General features: G+C 44.1%; 1 protein-coding gene across 1 annotated transcript in view; it reads right to left on the minus strand.

Moving 5' to 3' along the window:
• Positions 1–18,824, minus strand: part of T265_05439 (hypothetical protein) — a gene marked incomplete at both ends in the record, with an annotated part of 19,510 nt that extends 686 nt beyond the window's left edge. Inside the window, 5 exons of the mRNA XM_009170446.1 lie at positions 3,256–3,297; positions 7,201–7,332; positions 12,282–12,485; positions 15,996–16,231; positions 18,802–18,824. Coding sequence (XP_009168710.1) covers positions 3,256–3,297; positions 7,201–7,332; positions 12,282–12,485; positions 15,996–16,190 — 573 coding nt within the window. The remainder of the gene's footprint in view (positions 1–3,255; positions 3,298–7,200; positions 7,333–12,281; positions 12,486–15,995; positions 16,232–18,801) is intronic.
• Positions 18,825–19,915: the final 1,091 nt, after the last annotated feature.

The raw sequence follows: 19,915 nt of genomic DNA on the forward strand, positions 1-19,915 counted from the left end.
CGTGTATGGTGCGACTTGCTGATATCTGCCCACCAGTAGCGTTCACAAGGGAATATGTACAACCGTTCCATCACCAAGGGATCTCTTGTAGTGTTGTGGAACATTATTTGCTCGAGCGCAGGCGGCTGCTTTCAACCCGTTAACTCAGTGTGACAGCTGGTTTGCGACTGACTGGACATCGTCAGTGCATTGTTGGATGAATGGTTCCTCGTATTTAAATATCACAGCAATAAGGCATCAAATTTATGGTCGCAAGGCAGTGGGTCATCGATTTTCAACACCGGTGTGTTGTCGGTGACGGTGATTATCGAATGGTTCCAACTTCGTTTCAGGGGGCCTGGTAAACAATGGGTGGGCTTATAGTTGACATAAGCCTCGTCAGGCCAATTTACGGGCATACGGAGAACCGAAATCTCTTCTCGTTAGTACGGCAGTTGAGTGTTGAATTTCGGCTAGAGATTTTTGTCGGTTAGTACGGATGCCTAAATCTTACAGTTAATCAGTTGAGGGATTTAGAATCATTTTTGATCGGGTTCGAGTCCTTGATCTTCCGGTTGAGGGCGCCCCAACAGATTCAAAGTCACCGGTAAACTTTGTTGGTCTGTGTGGGTTTATAAGTGTTGCGGCAATTTGGTTGGAGGTGGGATGGGATTGCGTGGACTTTTAGTCGGCCTCGTCTATTCAATTCGGATCTAAGCTATTCCTGTTGATTATCCCTGTTTGCTGATAACCGCTTGGCTTGAAGCTTTTGTGTCGAAGGCGAAAGGCTGCCCAACTGTAAACCCACCGATTGTTTGCCAAATTATCCTGAGACAATGGCTTCTCAATCACTTCCAAACATTTTCTAATTGACCCAACTCAGTATGACTTGATATATTCAAAATCGGCGTTACGTTACGGCCTAGCCATCTTGCGCCTAATCAAGTCCTTTTAAGTATCCATTTTTTGTTTGGATCCACTGTTTCATTTCGTAAATTGCGTATTCGTGTTGTTCCATTTGGGATATCGGGTGCGTTGCCGAAACACAGTGTTTGTTGGGCGGAATCTCATGCCAATACCGTACTGTCGTTCATGGTTAGGCGCAGGAGCAGCAAAAGCAGCTCGGAGAGAAAACTGAATCCATCGAGTCATGACTCAGAGGCTGAATATCCAGAAAACAGCGATCAGTACAAGCAGGCCCAATTTGTCTATAGTGCAACCGCGGCTTCAAGCACAGAGTTCACATTTAGCTGTTTTCTGGCCACACTCCCAACTCATCTTTCAGGCGGTAAGAAGCTATGTTTAAAATTGGCTTTCCCAAGTTCAATGTCGGATGAAAAGTCAGACTGTTGCCGCAAAAACCGCATACTGGAGCCTTAATAGTCACAAACCTCACTTCTTTCGGGCTGCCATATCATCTCTGCTTTCGTGGAATGGTCAAACTCTATCACATGTATTCAGTAATCAAACGCCGCTGTTCAACATCCGCTACTAATGCATCAAAGTAGTCTTGACGAGTTTGTCGCGTTTGTCAGGAATACCAGTGTTTGAAGCTCAGCTCATTGATGGAGAACCAGTTCAACCATCTCATTTTCGTATCTGGTCTCCAGCAGTCTCAAGGCGCAGACATCAGAACCTGATTACTGAACAGGACTAAACACGTTGCTGGCAGGATGGCAGACCAATCGAATATCACCGAAAGACACGGTTATCACCCGACATCTGTCTACCGATCGAAAACAGAAAACCTTCCGCAAGTTGCTGAGATTGTCCTGAGTGGTAGTTAACTCGTTAATATTGGTTTGAACGTCAAAAATGTGCTGACTGCAGTCGACGGGCCAAAATAGGATCTATATCTGTCTTAGAAGACGCATCCTACACCACACAGCTCACCGATTACGATCAAACTCAGTGGCGGCGACATTGAAATTTGGCTTCACTTACCGAAGGAAGTTTGTGACAGGGAATATAACCAATACTGCGGTTCGTCGGAAGCTTGATACGCGTTCCGACATCACCCAGCTTTGTGAGTGAGCGTAGAAGCGGATTGAGAGAACTTAGATTTTACCAGTTACATATTGGGTCCGCAATGCTTCCGTAGCTGAGATCGACTGTTCCATACGATTCAATGCCTCGACGGCCCCGGCCACATACCAACTGGTGTCACGCCCAAGGTTGGTCAAATGGATTAGATCCTACCTACCGATGGATACTTTTCAGAGTTTGTCCCACGGTCTTTATCGCAACTGCTGCGTAGAATTTCATGCATGAAACTGGGATTCTCGGTTGCTTCATGATTTCCTTTTGTTTTTGAGGATGTTTTTCGTTTGCGCTTTAACATCGTATCATATCACATCAATGATAGAAATACACCAATAAAACATGCTGGTGGTTACCTTTCATACAACTCTGATGGAAGAAAGCCTTAATAAAAAGTGTAGAAACTCCATGTCCTTCAAAAAACGATCAATAATAAGGTGCCATCAAGCGTCAGCTGAATAACTAAGAATGCCTTTATACTGAGCAACAAGCTTACGGCAGAAATAACCTAGGGGAAAATTACCAATGCCATTAAGAATGGTTTAATCAACCTAACTTGTAGTTTGTTCGATTGCTCAATCGATCTTTACTAGCGTTCAGATGAAAGGAGACAGAAAAGGCCGATTGTACAAACTATTTCTACCAGTACAATACGTAAATGGTTACATTGGAGACGGCACTTCACAGTGTACCACCTTCCTTCCGATAAGCTGGCAGTCTTCCAAGATCTTGCTGAATTACCATTATTCTACTCACTTTGCAAACTTTCTTGAGGTACTAACTGTCATCTGGACCATGGTCTGTCATTGAGGGTGGACTGGAATTACTACCAACTCGTTGTTTGCACCAAAATGGTACACAATTAGTGGATACCATTTCAGAAAACCCAAACATTCGCGAGGACCCTGGACACCAAACCTTCCAGGTGAAACCCAGACTTAAAGCACTGCTGGAGCAAAATGTACCACAAAAATAGGAATCGAATCCACAGATACCACAAAATTGGATCTAATTCAGTGTGAAACAGTGTTCTGTTTTTTCCCAAACAACATGCTGCCAATACACAAAGAACCAAAACAAGTTTTTTCAATGATATTAACTGAAACACCGAGGCATAAAGCCGCTAGTTTTAGAGGATATAAACAACGGAACTCTAGCAGCATGAAGAACATTCTGAAGCCTTCATGGCCCAAATTTGATCGTTCAATGTGACAGAAGGTACAAAACATGACGCACCTGCTCATGTGGGTTCAGTCGTTGTTCCTCGAAGCAGAAACACTATAAATGAAGAGGGCAGGCACAATAAACTGACAGGTTTGTCAGAACAACATATTGGAATGTGTAGTGAAAGAATTAACTTCTTATAATATCCGGACCTCTGAAAATACGTTGGTCCCCTTATACGTTGAAGTGTCGATTATCATGTTACAACGCATGCTTGGAACGACAAGTATAGACAGGTGGAAAGTGCACAAAAAAGAGGTCTGTGGAAGGATTGCTATTATCGCATCCGGACTCAACCGAAGGTAGATTTCCGTCAAAGTCGTAACTTTTTTCTCTCGGACTGGATATGATCACAAGATTTTACCCGGAATTTCTTCCCGTCCGAAGCCGTCCGTGGTGCGAATCACCGAGGTGATAGAGGTGACTGACGCCACAGGCTATTTAGTAAACCCGTATCGAAGACGTCTTTTATCATACCGCATTTACTGATGTAAAGCGGATTCTTAAAAACAAGAGTTGACGATTTGCGACAGGTTCTACACAAAACTTGAAAGGTAACGACGACCCAGGAATCATTGTTGGACAACTACTGTGACACCAGTTTGACAACTGTTCATTGTTACATCTGTTTCCGGTTCGATTGTGCTCTGAAGAACAATGAACGCGTGGAAGTCTCCTTAGTTTCGCTCACTCAATATTACTGTGGTGATATTGAGTGTTTGATGGTATCTTGTGGACCAGGATTCTCAGCCTATTTCCACAAAATCCTATCCACCATTTTGCACATTGTCCTGGGTGAAATCGTGGACGACTTTCCTAGTTGTGCGTCATGCTTTACTGGAGATCTTTGTATCACAGGGGACCTTAATAGGGTCATTCTCAAATCTTTTCTTTTTTCGGGTCTCCGTGATCTCGCTCAAAAGTCATACAGGGATGGGATTCGATCTGGTCATATACTCATGAAATCTCCCGATTCGTATCACATTTCTTGTCTCTAAACGCCGCATTACCCCTAGGGGCTTCGCGTTGTTGAAAGCTCCAGTAGTAGCTCTATCACTCCCAGTTAAGCTCATATCCCTCACATGGGACGCATCCTCATTCGACTTGGATTTCTTCAACAGCCTCCAATCTACACTACCAAGTTTTCCATTGAAAAGTCATTTTCGCCAAAGGAGTTGATTAGTTCCGTGCATCTCTACGCATCCTAAAAAAATATATCATTATTACACATGTGGAAGCGCACTGTCACAGATTAGCTTAATTCATACATACAAGAAATAAAGAAACGGAGGTATTCTTTCCTGTACGAAGTGATAAGACTGAACTCATGAAAGGACGTGCAGGGCTGTCCATAAATGCGGACTCTCCGCATTCGAGTCTCTTAAATGTAGTTTCCAGACGATTCCACTGTGCCCTTAAATTTTCCCAGCTTCCTTCGTTTTCCAAATGACAACATCCACTTGATACCCAAATCCTGTCGACTGATGATATCCTCCAGCACTAACGGCTCAAATTTCGTGCTCAGGAGTTGAGTGAGACTATACGACACAGAATTATTGCCTCTCACCAGTTTCTCCGCATTCGTGCGTCTAAGGATCGAGTGTGTTAAGCCTGCATTAAAAACTGGCAGAAAACATCACCCCACTGGATTTATTCGAAATCGTGGAAATGGTATTACGTGATATTCCTACTCACTCATCTTCCTTCTCATGCCCTTACGATTTCGCTTGTAAGGCCAGTTGCTGTAGGCCGGATGCTGCGGCTTCCCTTGTTCAATTTCCTGCTCGTCTTCGCACAAACACAATCCTATTGTCACACGTTTCTCTTGGAATTTTTTTGACGTTTCCCACCGTGGACAAAGAAATCCTCAATAAGTTTCGTCCTACTGGGCGCTTTTTCCCCCACTTGGCTGGTTGATTGCTTGTTTTTTCTTACGTTACCAGTTCACAGGTTTGACGGCAATCCTCTCGACATCCTTCCATGATATACTGACGTTCTTCAAGATGCAATCTTACTTTTATATTTACAGGCGTTATTTTGGTGTCTTGGATGGACTTTTTACATATGCTGACGATTTCATTTTCATTTCACTTCTTCCCAACCTGACATGCAGCATTTTGAGACAGCTTTATCTGGTCCACGTCCCTCCTAACCCAAATTAAATCTACAAATTTACCTTCATGAATGCGTCGGAATGATATTGCATCCTTCTTCAGGGAAGGATAGGTTACTATTCACAAACGCAGTGGAATGTTGGGTTGCATATTGAATTCGAAGGCTCGCATATGTTGGACAGTATTACTGTACCAGTATGAGCTTTTTACCACCGACATTATGTTTAGGAACCTTCCGCGTGTGACCGGACCTGCCTTAACTCAAGGAAACGAGCAGTACATGCGGGTTTCTGTGCTAATGCTACTGTGCGCATGCGTTTTGAATCAACACAAGGTTAGGGACGTACGAAGTGATACGTCGACGGTCACGGCCAACAGTTCGGCGATCCGCGTGTGAGTGTTCGGGTCAATTTTGTAGCAGAATTTTGTTGGAGAATACCGATTGCAATGGTGCGGGACCTGATACTACCGGATATAGTTCAATGAAATTCCTTAGACTGTGAGATCAGTATTGACAATGTAGGTTGAAAAGTTTCCAATTAGTGACCAGTATTTTGATGAAGTTCCAATAACGATTAGATGAACCTAAAAGAAAGCTGCTGTGAACTGGTGAAAATTTCGTTCTCATCAAAATGAAATACAGTAGTCCTCCTACTTATGATAATCCTACTTGGAGAACAAAAGGGATAGCACTTTACAGAGCAGAGCTTTCTTAGGGTAGACCGATAACTCGGCGGCAAAAACACTGTATCTGCCACTAAATTTCTATAGGGCTGTTTGGTAGAAAGCAGCGTTTCACTATGGTTTTAGTGTGTGTTAGAGTTGCACGAGTGGGAAAGATGAGGTATGCAAGATTGGGTTTGATAAGGAATTCTTCTGCGATGACTGGGCTACTCACATTTCATGGGTTAAACTGGTTAAGACATACTTCACATGCCGGAGGACCGCCAACCTCGCAGAACTCTTTTTACCCAACCCAGTGCTGAGCGGAAGCGACCGAGAGGTGGGTGGGTTATGAGCTAGCTGCGAAGTACGAAAGTAACCAGAAAACTCACTCAGATTGACAATTGCCGCCTCTCTAGATGAGGAACCCGGGACTCAAGTCATCAATGGCCAACGACACTGACAGAAATGGCTCAATCAAGCAGTCAGCGCTGCTCATGCATCAAACGTATCGCCCTCAATGAATACTCGTCTGATTTCTTGTCTCTTCAAACAACTAGGCGGATTGAACACCAAGTGCTTGTCATCTGAAATGCTTGGCCACATCTCCCTCTTTCATTTTCTAGTGACCGTAACTGCAGCAGCTAGAACCAACGTGCCCTTCATTCATGGTCTACTGCCACTAAAGTGAACTGAACTATATTCGAGTTTAAATTAGGTATCGCAACCTTATCCACTCAACAACGTCCAACAAGTAACACTTGATAAGGGGACAAAACCACAGAAAACCGTAACCAGGTCACTCGAAAGCTCTTACTTACGCAGGAATCTGACACCTTTCAGACAGCGTTCTTATGCCTGTAGGATGAAAACCCACATCTGCCATGGTTGTCACTAATGGGGATGGTGAAATTAAGGGTATTCGTTTAGCGGCACTATGTCATGCTCCCGGCGCATGTGCTTTAAAGCATTATTATCTAGGGGTTAAAGCGGTGTATTACCAGTTGATTGTAAACCTGCTCCTTCTCTGAGGAGGAAGAGGAGGAGAAGGCCTACGATAACCTAAAGCGTCAGTCAGCGACTTAAAACACTCGGTGTTGTAAGAAGTACCATAGTAAGGTATAAGCCCCATAACCTAACTGAATCTATTGACGCCGAATTATAACAAGGAAGCACTCACCTGAATTTTGTTAAAATATTTTGATGCTTCTGTTGGCACTATACTGTAGGTTGCGATCCCAATAATTGGTCGATCTGTGGGATTTTCAGCAGAGTAAAAGGCCAGAGCTGTCTCACCGGGGACAACAGTCAACTGAAAGAAAGCATAACACACGTGAATCCCGTGAATTTGGGAGGAGCTAGTGTCTTCATGTGGCCTTTTCAATGCATTACAGTGACACGGCAGCCGTCCCCATAAGAAAACTCAAACGAAATCCTTCTAGTAATCGTTCACTGCGGCAAAACACTCAAAACAACAAAATCCTTAGGAACAACAATCCCCGAAACAAGAAAAATTGAGACATGGTCAACAAGCTCATGGTCGGAAACGCGAAATTCTGTCACATGAGAACCAGTCGTATCGTCAGTCCTGTGGCCCTTGTAACCTGGCCCCACTGGAACTATTCAAGCTCAGCTCCAACGTGACGGTCATCAATGGGCTCCATTATGATTTTTCAAGCGTAGGGTAGCGGTGCAAACCAGTGAACTTAGAAAGGGAACAATAACGCGTTTGTGGACTTCAGGAGAGTGACACTCAAGTAAGTAGTGAGGCACGCAGTAGCACACAGTAAGGCGCACAGTAAGGTGTCTGTCGTACTCACAATTTATCCTGCCGCCTCATCAAACCAAATGCACCACAAAGTTGCTACCTTTTTGGCCAATCATCACTGGTCGCACCAACTGTGCTGAGAACTAGCGCTCCACTAACGTACATAAGTAAACGAGTATCCAGTTCCTACAGGGAAACCAATCCACTCCGAACTATACACCTTTTTCTAATTCCTGCACCAAACAGACCGGACATATAGGTTATATCGGTGACCGGGCAAATAACACAACTATGTACGACGTCTGTTTGGAGCGAGGCAAGCCAAGTTTGTCGCATTGTACTGTTCGAAACTGCGCAACTGTGCGACACACACAGTTACGACAGAAAAGAGGGGGGCAGGTTCAGTTCACAAATCGCATATATTAGTCAAGAGTCCAATACAATCAAATGAGTCATCATTCTATATGTACTAGTAGTATGGTGAAAACGTGCATGTTTAACGAAAAGTACACTTTAGTGGTACCCTACGTTCCTGTGAAAACTCTGAGTTTGACCTTGACTTTGTTTTTGCCAGCATTGGATTATCGGCGGACATCAGAGAGGTCCTGACTACACCAATTTCATGAAATGACCCGAAATTAATTCACATTTCTATTGATACACAAGAGGTCTACCCCCCCTTTGAGTTGATCGCTCCTGGATTCCGTTCCGTCTCCCGCTCCGAAAAGGTTTTCATAATGTAACTTAAGTCAGTGTTGACGCGAGACTCAAAAGAACCTTAACAGAATCTACCGTTTGCAGTATTACTCGACTCACTGTATCAGTTCGGAAGATTGTCAAGATATGGGAGCATTTGTTTCTGATTATCTGATGTTCCCTTTCATTGCGCCTTCTAAAAATAGGCGCCTCCCACTGTAACATCTCGGTAAGTAATCGTTTTCAAAGAAGTTGTAAAATCTAGCTGTATTTTCGACCTTTCTTAACGATCTTCAGTAGCTAAGCTGATGTCACCCTATTCCTAGATTCCTCTTGTCGTAACAAGAGGCACCTTTTTCGGGAAAATGACGTAGAAAGACGTTTCGGAATGTACAAAACCAAGAATAAACTGTTCATGTTATTTCCGACGGTGAGAAGGCCCGCAAAACAGGCAGGATGCCTACCATCCTGGCTCTTCGGAAAGTCATTCCGAAGGTGACCAGTCATCCGTTTTAACGTGATATGTATATGTTAAAGGAGAGTCGGTGTAGCCAGCTAGTGAAGGAAAAATTGCTCTAGCTCCGGTAATCCATTCTCTAGCGTTCATGACAGAAATGTGATGGGATCAACTAAAACCAGTCGTTCCAAGGGAGAATTGCTGAAGAGTTTTGCTGCGTAATCCCGAACTGAAGCTGCTTCCTTACTGAAGTAGTCGGATACTGAAGTGATACAAGTGCAACCCAGCTTCAAAAGGTCCAACCGAAGAGCGGGAATCCCGCACTAAGATTAATCGAACATCAAGGATGTCTGGGAGTAAAGCCATACTTTCCACCGTGATAAAATTATGGGAAAATAGTCTTTCAGGTGCAACTAACTCCTCCGTATTCGAGGAAACAGCAATGCTTACCTGCTCCGAGGAAGGACGGATTAGAAAACGCCCACCTTCAGATTGTTCAGCTGTCGGTCGTGATCACCGGTGCACTATTTAATACACCCGAACTACATACACCACAATATGGTGTATGATCCTCATAGGTATTCATTTACCCATGGTTGTTGGTTTTAGTGTGTTTGTTGTCATTAAAACTACGTGCTCAGTGGTGTGCAACAGAAACCTTGAAAATGACTCCTGCGAAAGCTCAAAGCATTAGCTACGGCAAACTGATGCGGACACGATAGAAACCGGTAAACGCCATTAATGTTCACCTCATTTTGAACTGGTTTGAATTTCCACGCCATTTTCGAATGTGTATCAGCAGAAAAATGGACCGTGATCTGCCGCTCTTTCACAGGTTTCATTGTTTTGATAATTTCTGTTTTAGCACGCGCGAATTCACTGTTAGTGCCAGTCCCGACTTTCTGTCGTTAGAAAAAAAAACAAAGGGAACACTGATCGAGAAATACCAAACCGAGACATTGAACACCACAACAGCTATGCAAAATGAGTCACATTGACAGTATAAATAAGTACCTAAATCATTGGAATCATAAGGTTTGCAAACACGTGCTTCCTAATATTCATCTCTTTGTTCTTTACAAAAAACATTCTAGTCGGAACAATTAGGCTGAAAATCGATGAAATACTAGGAGCGAAATAACTGTGGCATCCAACATATGGTGTGAAGTAAAGGGAGGTGGGAATTTTGAGAATCTGACCACTGTATGGTAAAATCACGAACATGTATAGTCACTGAAAAATGTTAACAGCTGAAGTGAAATAATTTGAGCAGATACAACAGTGCTAAGGTGGGCGGCATTTGTCTGGTTTAGTGCAATCAAAAAGGTTGACTGGCTATGCGGTCTGCTACGTCCCATACTTACCTGTATAAAGCCACATCCAGAGCTGAGGGGCTTCAAGCACATGACAAAGTTTTTTGGCCGACGAGGTATACGTCCTTGTTGGTGAAGCTTTGAGTCCGAACAAGCTTCCGATTTTTGTTGACACGCCATCCACGTTGTAATATCTCACCAGCTGGAGAGATAAAAAGATCGAATCCCCATTGCGGGTGCCCCGCTAATTATTGGCTTCCATACCCACATCTTCCTGTCCCGATTAGTACACCCAAAAAAGAAAGCGCTGGGCTCCAGCTTTGATCTCACCGGAGCTCATCAGCAGTATATATCCTCGGTAGTGCCCCCAACATCAAACATATGCGGCAAGCGTGTTACTACCACTCCACCAACACAGTCTGGACACACCAGAATTATCTTGCCCAACTTGCTACCAAATACTGATGATTCCATTTTAGAAGGAACAGACATAGCAGCAATCACCGTTGTTTTTCAGTGATGAATGATCCTTCCTGAACAAAATTAGGCCCCCTTGATCTTTGTAGTGCCAAATCTCTGGAACATGTGCACAGACAGTCATAACTGGGACCCCAAGGCAGTCTGAAGGCTTCCATATGGTGTTCAAATCCCGTTCATAAAAATGCCAATCATGAGCTTATAAACTCGCGCAGTCTGAACCGTTGGCATCATACTTCGGTCATTTCTAAGTATTCTCGACTTTGCTCACCATTATGCATGTTAGCATCCACGGCAATACACAAGTACACAGTTGTGTAGATAAGTGAAATGATCCTACTGCATAGGTTGCGCTAGCTTGGTCACGTGTTCCGCATACAGTAGGCCGACTTCCTCGAAGGGTTCTTTCCGTACAACCTCACGACGGGTGGCAACAAGCCATGGGAGGTCAATCACTTGGCAGCAACGTATGAAAGCCATTACCAGCAAACTCAGATGCGCTGGTCATTGGCGTCTACCTGGATATAGACCCAGAGACGAGAGACATCAATGGTTAGAGGCATTGTCAGACGACCCAGTCACGCTTTCAGTGACGCTCGCGCATCCAAGCTATTGACTTCAAAGCATAGTTCCCCTCCCAATCTCCCCATTTAAAACTCCACTGAAAAACCTGTATCTTATCTACGTATCAGTTACATCAGCTCTCGCTTTCAACGTGCAGCTACCTACCCCACCTCCCCAATTCATCGCTGAACGGAAAATGACGTAGAAAGACGTTTCGGAATGTACAAAACCAAGAATAAACTGTTCATGTTATTTCCGACGGTGAGAAGGCCCGCAAAACAGGCACGATGCCTACCATCCTGGTTCTTCGGAAAGTCATTCCGAGGGTGACCAGTCATCCGTTTTAACGTGATATGTATATGTTAAAGGAGAGTCGGTGTAGCCAGCTAGTGAAGGAAAAATTGCTCTAGCTCCGGTAATCCATTCTCTAGCGTTCATGACAGAAATGTGATGGGATCAACTAAAACCAGTCGTTCCAAGGGAGAATTGCTGAAGAGTTTTGCTGCGTAATCCCGAACTGAAGCTGCTTCCTTACTGAAGTAGTCGGATACTGAAGTGATACAAGTGCAACCCAGCTTCAAAAGGTCCAACGAAGAGCGGGGAATCCCGCACTAAGATTAATCGAACATCAAGGATGTCTGGGAGTAAAGCCATACTTTCCACCGTGATAAAATTATGGGACAGTAGTCTTTCAGGTGCAACTAACTCCTCCGTATTCGAGGAAACAGCAATGCTTACCTGCTCCGAGGAAGGACGGATTAGAAAACGCCCACCTTCAGATTGTTCAGCTGTCGGTCGTGATCACCGGTGCACTATTTAATACACCCGAACTACATACACCACAATATGGTGTATGATCCTCATAGGTATTCATTTACCCATGGTTGTTGGTTTTAGTGTGTTTGTTGTCATTAAAACTACGTGCTCAGTGGTGTGCAACAGAAACCTTGAAAATGACTCCTGCGAAAGCTCAAAGCATTAGCTACGGCAAACTGATGCGGACACGATAGAAACCGGTAAACGCCATTAATGTTCACCTCATTTTGAACTGGTTTGAATTTCCACGCCATTTTCGAATGTGTATCAGCAGAAAAATGGACCGTGATCTGCCGCTCTTTCACAGGTTTCATTGTTTTGATAATTTCTGTTTTAGCACGCGCGAATTCACTGTTAGTGCCAGTCCCGACTTTCTGTCGTTAGAAAAAAAAACAAAGGGAACACTGATCGAGAAATACCAAACCGAGACATTGAACACCACAACAGCTATGCAAAATGAGTCACATTGACAGTATAAATAAGTACCTAAATCATTGGAATCATAAGGTTTGCAAACACGTGCTTCCTAATATTCATCTCTTTGTTCTTTACAAAAAAACATTCTAGTCGGAACAATTAGGCTGAAAATCGATGAAATACATATTCATCTCTTGTTCTTTACAAAAAAACATTCTAGTCGGAACAATTAGGCTGAAAATCGATGAAATACTAGGAGCGAAATAACTGTGGCATCCAACATATGGTGTGAAGTAAAGGGAGGTGGGAATTTTGAGAATCTGACCACTGTATGGTAAAATCACGAACATGTATAGTCACTGAAAAATGTTAACAGCTGAAGTGAAATAATTTGAGCAGATACAACAGTGCTAAGGTGGGCGGCATTTGTCTGGTTTAGTGCAATCAAAAAGGTTGACTGGCTATGCGGTCTGCTACGTCCCATACTTACCTGTATAAAGCCACATCCAGAGCTGAGGGGCTTCAAGCACATGACAAAGTTTTTTGGCCGACGAGGTATACGTCCTTGTTGGTGAAGCTTTGAGTCCGAACAAGCTTCCGATTTTTGTTGACACGCCATCCACGTTGTAATATCTCACCAGCTGGAGAGATAAAAAGATCGAATCCCCATTGCGGGTGCCCCGCTAATTATTGGCTTCCATACCCACATCTTCCTGTCCCGATTAGTACACCCAAAAAAGAAAGCGCTGGGCTCCAGCTTTGATCTCACCGGAGCTCATCAGCAGTATATATCCTCGGTAGTGCCCCCAACATCAAACATATGCGGCAAGCGTGTTACTACCACTCCACCAACACAGTCTGGACACACCAGAATTATCTTGCCCAACTTGCTACCAAATACTGATGATTCCATTTTAGAAGGAACAGACATAGCAGCAATCACCGTTGTTTTTCAGTGATGAATGATCCTTCCTGAACAAAATTAGGCCCCCTTGATCTTTGTAGTGCCAAATCTCTGGAACATGTGCACAGACAGTCATAACTGGGACCCCAAGGCAGTCTGAAGGCTTCCATATGGTGTTCAAATCCCGTTCATAAAAATGCCAATCATGAGCTTATAAACTCGCGCAGTCTGAACCGTTGGCATCATACTTCGGTCATTTCTAAGTATTCTCGACTTTGCTCACCATTATGCATGTTAGCATCCACGGCAATACACAAGTACACAGTTGTGTAGATAAGTGAAATGATCCTACTGCATAGGTTGCGCTAGCTTGGTCACGTGTTCCGCATACAGTAGGCCGACTTCCTCGAAGGGTTCTTTCCGTACAACCTCACGACGGGTGGCAACAAGCCATGGGAGGTCAATCACTTGGCAGCAACGTATGAAAGCCATTACCAGCAAACTCAGATGCGCTGGTCATTGGCGTCTACCTGGATATAGACCCAGAGACGAGAGACATCAATGGTTAGAGGCATTGTCAGACGACCCAGTCACGCTTTCAGTGACGCTCGCGCATCCAAGCTATTGACTTCAAAGCATAGTTCCCCTCCCAATCTCCCCATTTAAAACTCCACTGAAAAACCTGTATCTTATCTACGTATCAGTTACATCAGCTCTCGCTTTCAACGTGCAGCTACCTACCCCACCTCCCCAATTCATCGCTGAACGAAACCGTTACAGCTGTAACTACTGTACGGCAACTACGCAGTTCCTATAGCTGATAATGATATAATTGTGCCACAGCCATCAGGATAACAAGCTCCGGGCGAAGGGTGGAGAAAGACTGGAAAATATGTGCAAATGGGCCGCCCCAAAAAGAGCGATCGAGGGAAGTTACAAACGCCTTAAACTGGTGGTGAAACAAACACATACGAGAATCGTATCGGAGCAAGACATCGTCAATTTTCAATCAAGCATCCTTAACTAGCTTTACCTAACACGAGTCCAGCAGGCTACGACAGACACACCTTAGCTACCCAGTCCATCCAAGAAGTGAAAGCATGCTCGACACTGGTAATGTTTCTTGTGTAGGGGTGTGCGAATGGAATCATGTGATGCTCAGCCAGGGGGATACAAAGATTTTAGAGTACTCAATTTGACGATGGCGCTCTCATTGCGTGTTCCGTCTCCCAAGAACTTTTCTCCAGTTGGTGTTGTAGTTTGATACGAGTGATTGAATAATGTCACTTTGGTACGGTGCGCTACTCAGTTTCTGTACAAGTGCAAGCGAGATTACCACAAGTTCTGATTGCCCAATCATCGCCTTCCAAAGGAATCATTGTTGTCCACTCCAAAGCTTTGTTGGAAAAAGATTCACAGGTGACAAGCCCCGACGGAACAATGGTAGATGAAAGTAGCCACTGTCAAGTTCAGTGCCGTGGGAGCTTCGCATGAAATAACACGTAACTGATCCCAGTTGCGGATTCGCCATTTCTAAGTAGGACTGCCCAGCCAATGCATTTGTTTTTGTGTGCCGGAATTGTGTTGAATGAGGTCCGCAAAAGATGTTGAATCGACCCCGTTGATAATCACTCATCAACACGAGGCTCAGTCGTCTTCACGGTCTTACGCGTGGGTAATGAATGACCGCCTTCCCTAGGGATATGGAGCTTTTTGCAACAAGTCCGATGACGACACGACAGTATGGCGGCTTGCCCTTGGTCTGTATCCCTTAGTCCTTAACGCTAAGCAAATAGGAAATGAGTTTATTCGTAAGACTTCTAATTAGGATCATAACTGCAGCGCGAACGAGGAAAGTAAACCCAATCAATTAAAAACCACCCAAGTGTTGGGAACATATAAAACAAAGCCTTGGAATACAATTAAAGTGAACGATTATTTTCAATGCGATCGACCAGCATGGTATTACATGTACAATGGATGTGTAGAAATTCAATTCCAGGTTACAGCACACCACGTGGATGTCTTTCAATCAGGTGAAACTGTTCAGATTTTTAACTGACTTCATCGATGTGGTCAAAATTGTTGGATCAAAGGGAGGCCTTTGGGGGATGTAGAGGTTAGCCAGTCAGCTGAGGATATGGATCTTCAAACGAAAGAGACAATATATATACTACGAGAATGAAATTTAAGTCACGTGACATATTGCAATGGCTTCCGTCATCACACAGGAAACTGTAGAAGGATGGCGGAAATACGCAATCGCAACGCAATCAGTAGTCAGTAGGGTCTGTTCATTACGAAACGGAATTTACGTGCCGTCTGGGCTAGAAAAGCCAGTAGCTTCCAAAGGAAATCAAAAGTACCATAGAACGTGCACATTTAGGCGAAGACTATGTAAAAACGAGTCCCAGAAGATACGCACTTAGATCAAAGCAATCCTACCAATACATCCTGGAGTTCCCTCTACCGATCTACACGACAGCTACAGACTGCTTCCTGATGAGAAACATTTGATGCGGCGAAGTGATTAAGCACAGGAAATGCAGTAAAGAAGACTCACGGAACAGTAAATTCTGTACAATGGGACACAAGCGTATCCAAATCCAACCATGGCTACCCCAAGCGCCATGGTGTAGTATAAACGGGTGCGCCTCTCATACTGACTGCCAACCGGTGCGTTAATAGGTGATCGCCTGGACGAGAAAGGGGCATAGCCCCTAATACTCGCAATTCTAATCAACCGATGGAACAGCATGATCTATAATGCTGCAGTCATTTTGTCCAAATAAAAAAACGCTGAAAAGAAACAAAATCCAAAACCTTTAGCTGCAGCTAATAAGATCAAAGAGTAAATTCACACTGGACTGCGTCAAGTACTATCACTACCACATGTATGGTATAGTAATTCCTCATCTGGTACCTGAAAATGCGTGGACCCGTGAGACTTGAGCTGAAAGTTATCAGTTTTGAATGTCCAATCTTTGGGTCATTTACACCAAAACACCAAGGTAACTGAGGTCGAAAAATTTCTGAAGAGCTCATGCGTGTGTGGTGCATGCAGTGTTAATACTGGTCCTGCCTCTGATAATCGACCTGTCAAATAGGTGCTAAGATTCTGAAACATGGTTTAATGTCTGCCTCAATTGAAAATACCACTCACTTCAGCCCAAGATGCAGTTCTGAATAATGTCATTAGGTCACTAGAAATTTCGGAGAATTGCCTAACTAAACACAAACCAAGAGTGCTCCTAGTACCTTGCAAGGGCTTCCGAATCTTCATATAAAAAATCTGGCCATATGGCTAAGGTATACTGTCAGTTTATTCAGGCTTAAACAGGAACATTCGAGACGCCGGAGTTGGGATCGAACCACGAAAATTCCAGTGAGTAAGTCTGTGCCTTAACCAAGGGGCTAACTCGGGCTCTGTGCTGATATGTACCTGACGTATGTTGCGTCAAAATTTTCTCTATCCATTAGCCCCGAGACACCAAGCATGTGGACAACATGGTCCCAAAACGGATCGTATGCCCAAAAAATATTAAGTACACTGAATGGTCCAACTGAATGATTTGGCAGACGCTTCACACCTGCGAAGTGCATTGGTTGAGACTAAACTCACCAATGTGGCTAGCGAATCCAATTATCCGGACAGTTGCGTCATTCTTCGTAGTGTATTGAAAGACGACAATTTTTCCAAAACAGAGACGGTTATATGCCAACCTACGGTTCCTGTGGTGTCAGCATAACATGGTTCTATCCACCGAAAGTAGCAGGCACAGCGCTAACAATAACTACGATCGCAAGATACAGATGTTGAGTAAAAAATGTTAAGATGTTGAGTAAACTCGGTGTTTGACTGCCGATTCCTCCGGATATTCGTCGACGCCAGTGAGAACAAACAGCTAACCAAAGAGGCAGGATGGGTGGATTTTAAATGAATCGACCAGCGGTCAAGAGATATGGGAATCGTCACGAAAACTACTCTTGATTAATCTGAACTCTGAAGTTCAGTTTCGTTTAGGTTATCGGCTACGGACGGTGACTTCAGGTGCCACGGTTGCGGTCTTCGAGATATGGGAGAGTAGGAGGCATATAGGCGGGCATTTGAGGCGATGGTATAATCAGTTGGTTGGTAGTGATTCACTCGTGGTTTGAAGAAACCGGGAAGTGGGCAGTTGCGAACTGAAGGCGGTGGCTTGGACGTACGAGCAACGCCGACTGCGTGATTGGGAAAATAGAAACATAAATCGTTAAGCTGTAGCATGCTTTCGGTGCCTAACTGCCATGCCACCAGAAGGAAGCATGGGGCTGGAATACTGCAAGGTTACCCAAATCTAGACAGGAGCAGTCGAGATGCAGAGGACGGCTTCGAACCGCAGATCTTCATCCTTTAAACACTGAGCCATTCCGAACATGAATGGCTGGGCTGCAACCAAGAGCACTGAGTTTCATTCCATCCAGGCTTGCAGCAACACTTTACATTTTGCGGGTGTGACGTGCACAGTAAATCGGGGAATTGTTCACTTGCTTCTACGAAGGATACAACCAAGAAGCAGCATCCATAAACTCAATGTCCGTGCGCGGGGGCAACGAACGCATTCCTATCCCTGAAATTTCAGAGGCAGACGGAAAAGCTTCCAAGAGGATGCCAAAAACAAAGTTGAAGAAGAATGGTAAAAGGGTGGCCTTGTTTTACACCACTTGGAGTTGTGATCTCAGACGACAGCTTGCTACATACCCTTACGAGCTCACATGAGTTTGTAAACAATGACTTTGGAGGTGAAATTTAGTAGGAAGACCTAACAGACCTCTAACAGGCACTGTTAGAGTTTATGACGATCTCCGGTCAAAAGAGGTCTTTAGATGAAGAACGCTGGGCTTTTGGAGGAGCGATGCTGCTCAAGAACCTGTCTGAAAGTAAAAATATGGTCAATACATCTTTAGCCGACTTGATTCCCACAAATCCGATCACCCGGAAAACGACTGGTAAGCTATCACTAAGTCCACCTCCTGGCCACATTTACTCTTTTCTGTACAATAAGGCTCTCAAATAAATCATGGTTGTACGGCAGTGAAGCATCGGTGTTGAACACTGATGTCATGCTGTCGATGATGTTGCATGTCACAGCTACCAGGTCGATACCCCGACGATTTTCGGATGGAATGCTTACGCACCTTCCATTCCACCGGGAATCTGCTTTCCTTGCAAATCTGTAATACGGATCAGACAACCCAACATCAAAAATGACAAAACCAGCGGAGAGCATCCGTGATTCTTTGTCGTACCCACACATCAATCTATGTAAATAAATCCCTAAGATGGAAAGAAAAAATGGGACAGCGAAGAGGACCAAGGACCAACTTACCATAAACATCTAAGGTGCTCACACCTGTACTGTAAGACTATCTGTAGAGTAATTGTCAACATGAACGCCACTGCTATCGATTGGACACCATATTGTTCATTTCTTCCAGATAAGCAGGGGAGGCCACGCGGACCCCACTCTTGAAGGCAAACAGCATCCGAACCTTTCGCATTGTCCTTCACTCCCTTCTGCCACGTTAAAATCTGCTCACCTCTAGCTTTCCATCACTTCTAAACAGGAATCGAAAATGAATCTCTTCTCGACAGGACGTAACTCAGCATGCGTAGAGCAGAGCCCAGCTATCTTAAATTGTATTGTTGGATGCATTTTCTGAGTGAAGCATTATTTGATTCAACAAGAATACACCTCCTGATCAACCCATTCCAAATTCGCTGGTTCCTGCTGGATTCAGCCATAGTTCCGAGGTGTCTTTGGTCGAAAACTTGATGATTCAGATCCTCCGTCCGAGTTGACTTAGTTCTGCAACAATTACAGTCCACACTGTAGTCTGATACCCGCATCCTTTGAAATCGAATGCGATGGCCTTTTGGTGCCACAAGTTGGAAAATGAAACTCTGGTCTTGGACATTCTTCGCCTGATCTGTCATACTACCGTCAGAAATACAATACCAATATACGTACAGCGTTCAGCAACGTTCAGAGTCAATCCTTGAATTCTTGAAGTCATGTCCAAAAAGTAAACGTTTAGCAACATGACTTTGCACTTTGTGGGCGCAAAATATACGTATACATGCTAAAGAACTTGATGATTTTTATAAGTCTTTCTAGTCATGCCAGCGCTTACTGTTTCAAAAGTAAAACCAATGTCATCCCTGCATATTACGTCGACAACGTTCTCGCTCGAAGAGACCTGAGTACTGGGGGTTTGGTGACCCTCCAGGGTTCGTCTTACCGGTAAGACAGTGACGAAAATAAGCAAAAATGGAGAGGGTGTACAACTTTCAGATACTACTGCATGCATAAAAGCCTTCGGAAAGGTCACCATATATTCTCACATCCACAATTACGTGAACGGCGGGTGATATTCACGAACTTCTGGAGAATAACCCATTTCGCAAATGTGATCAAAATAACCGACCGGACCAGAAAAAAT

Source organism: Opisthorchis viverrini, assembly GCF_000715545.1.
Source record: "Opisthorchis viverrini unplaced genomic scaffold opera_v5_103, whole genome shotgun sequence".
In the NCBI taxonomy this organism is placed as follows: domain Eukaryota; kingdom Metazoa; phylum Platyhelminthes; class Trematoda; order Opisthorchiida; family Opisthorchiidae; genus Opisthorchis; species Opisthorchis viverrini.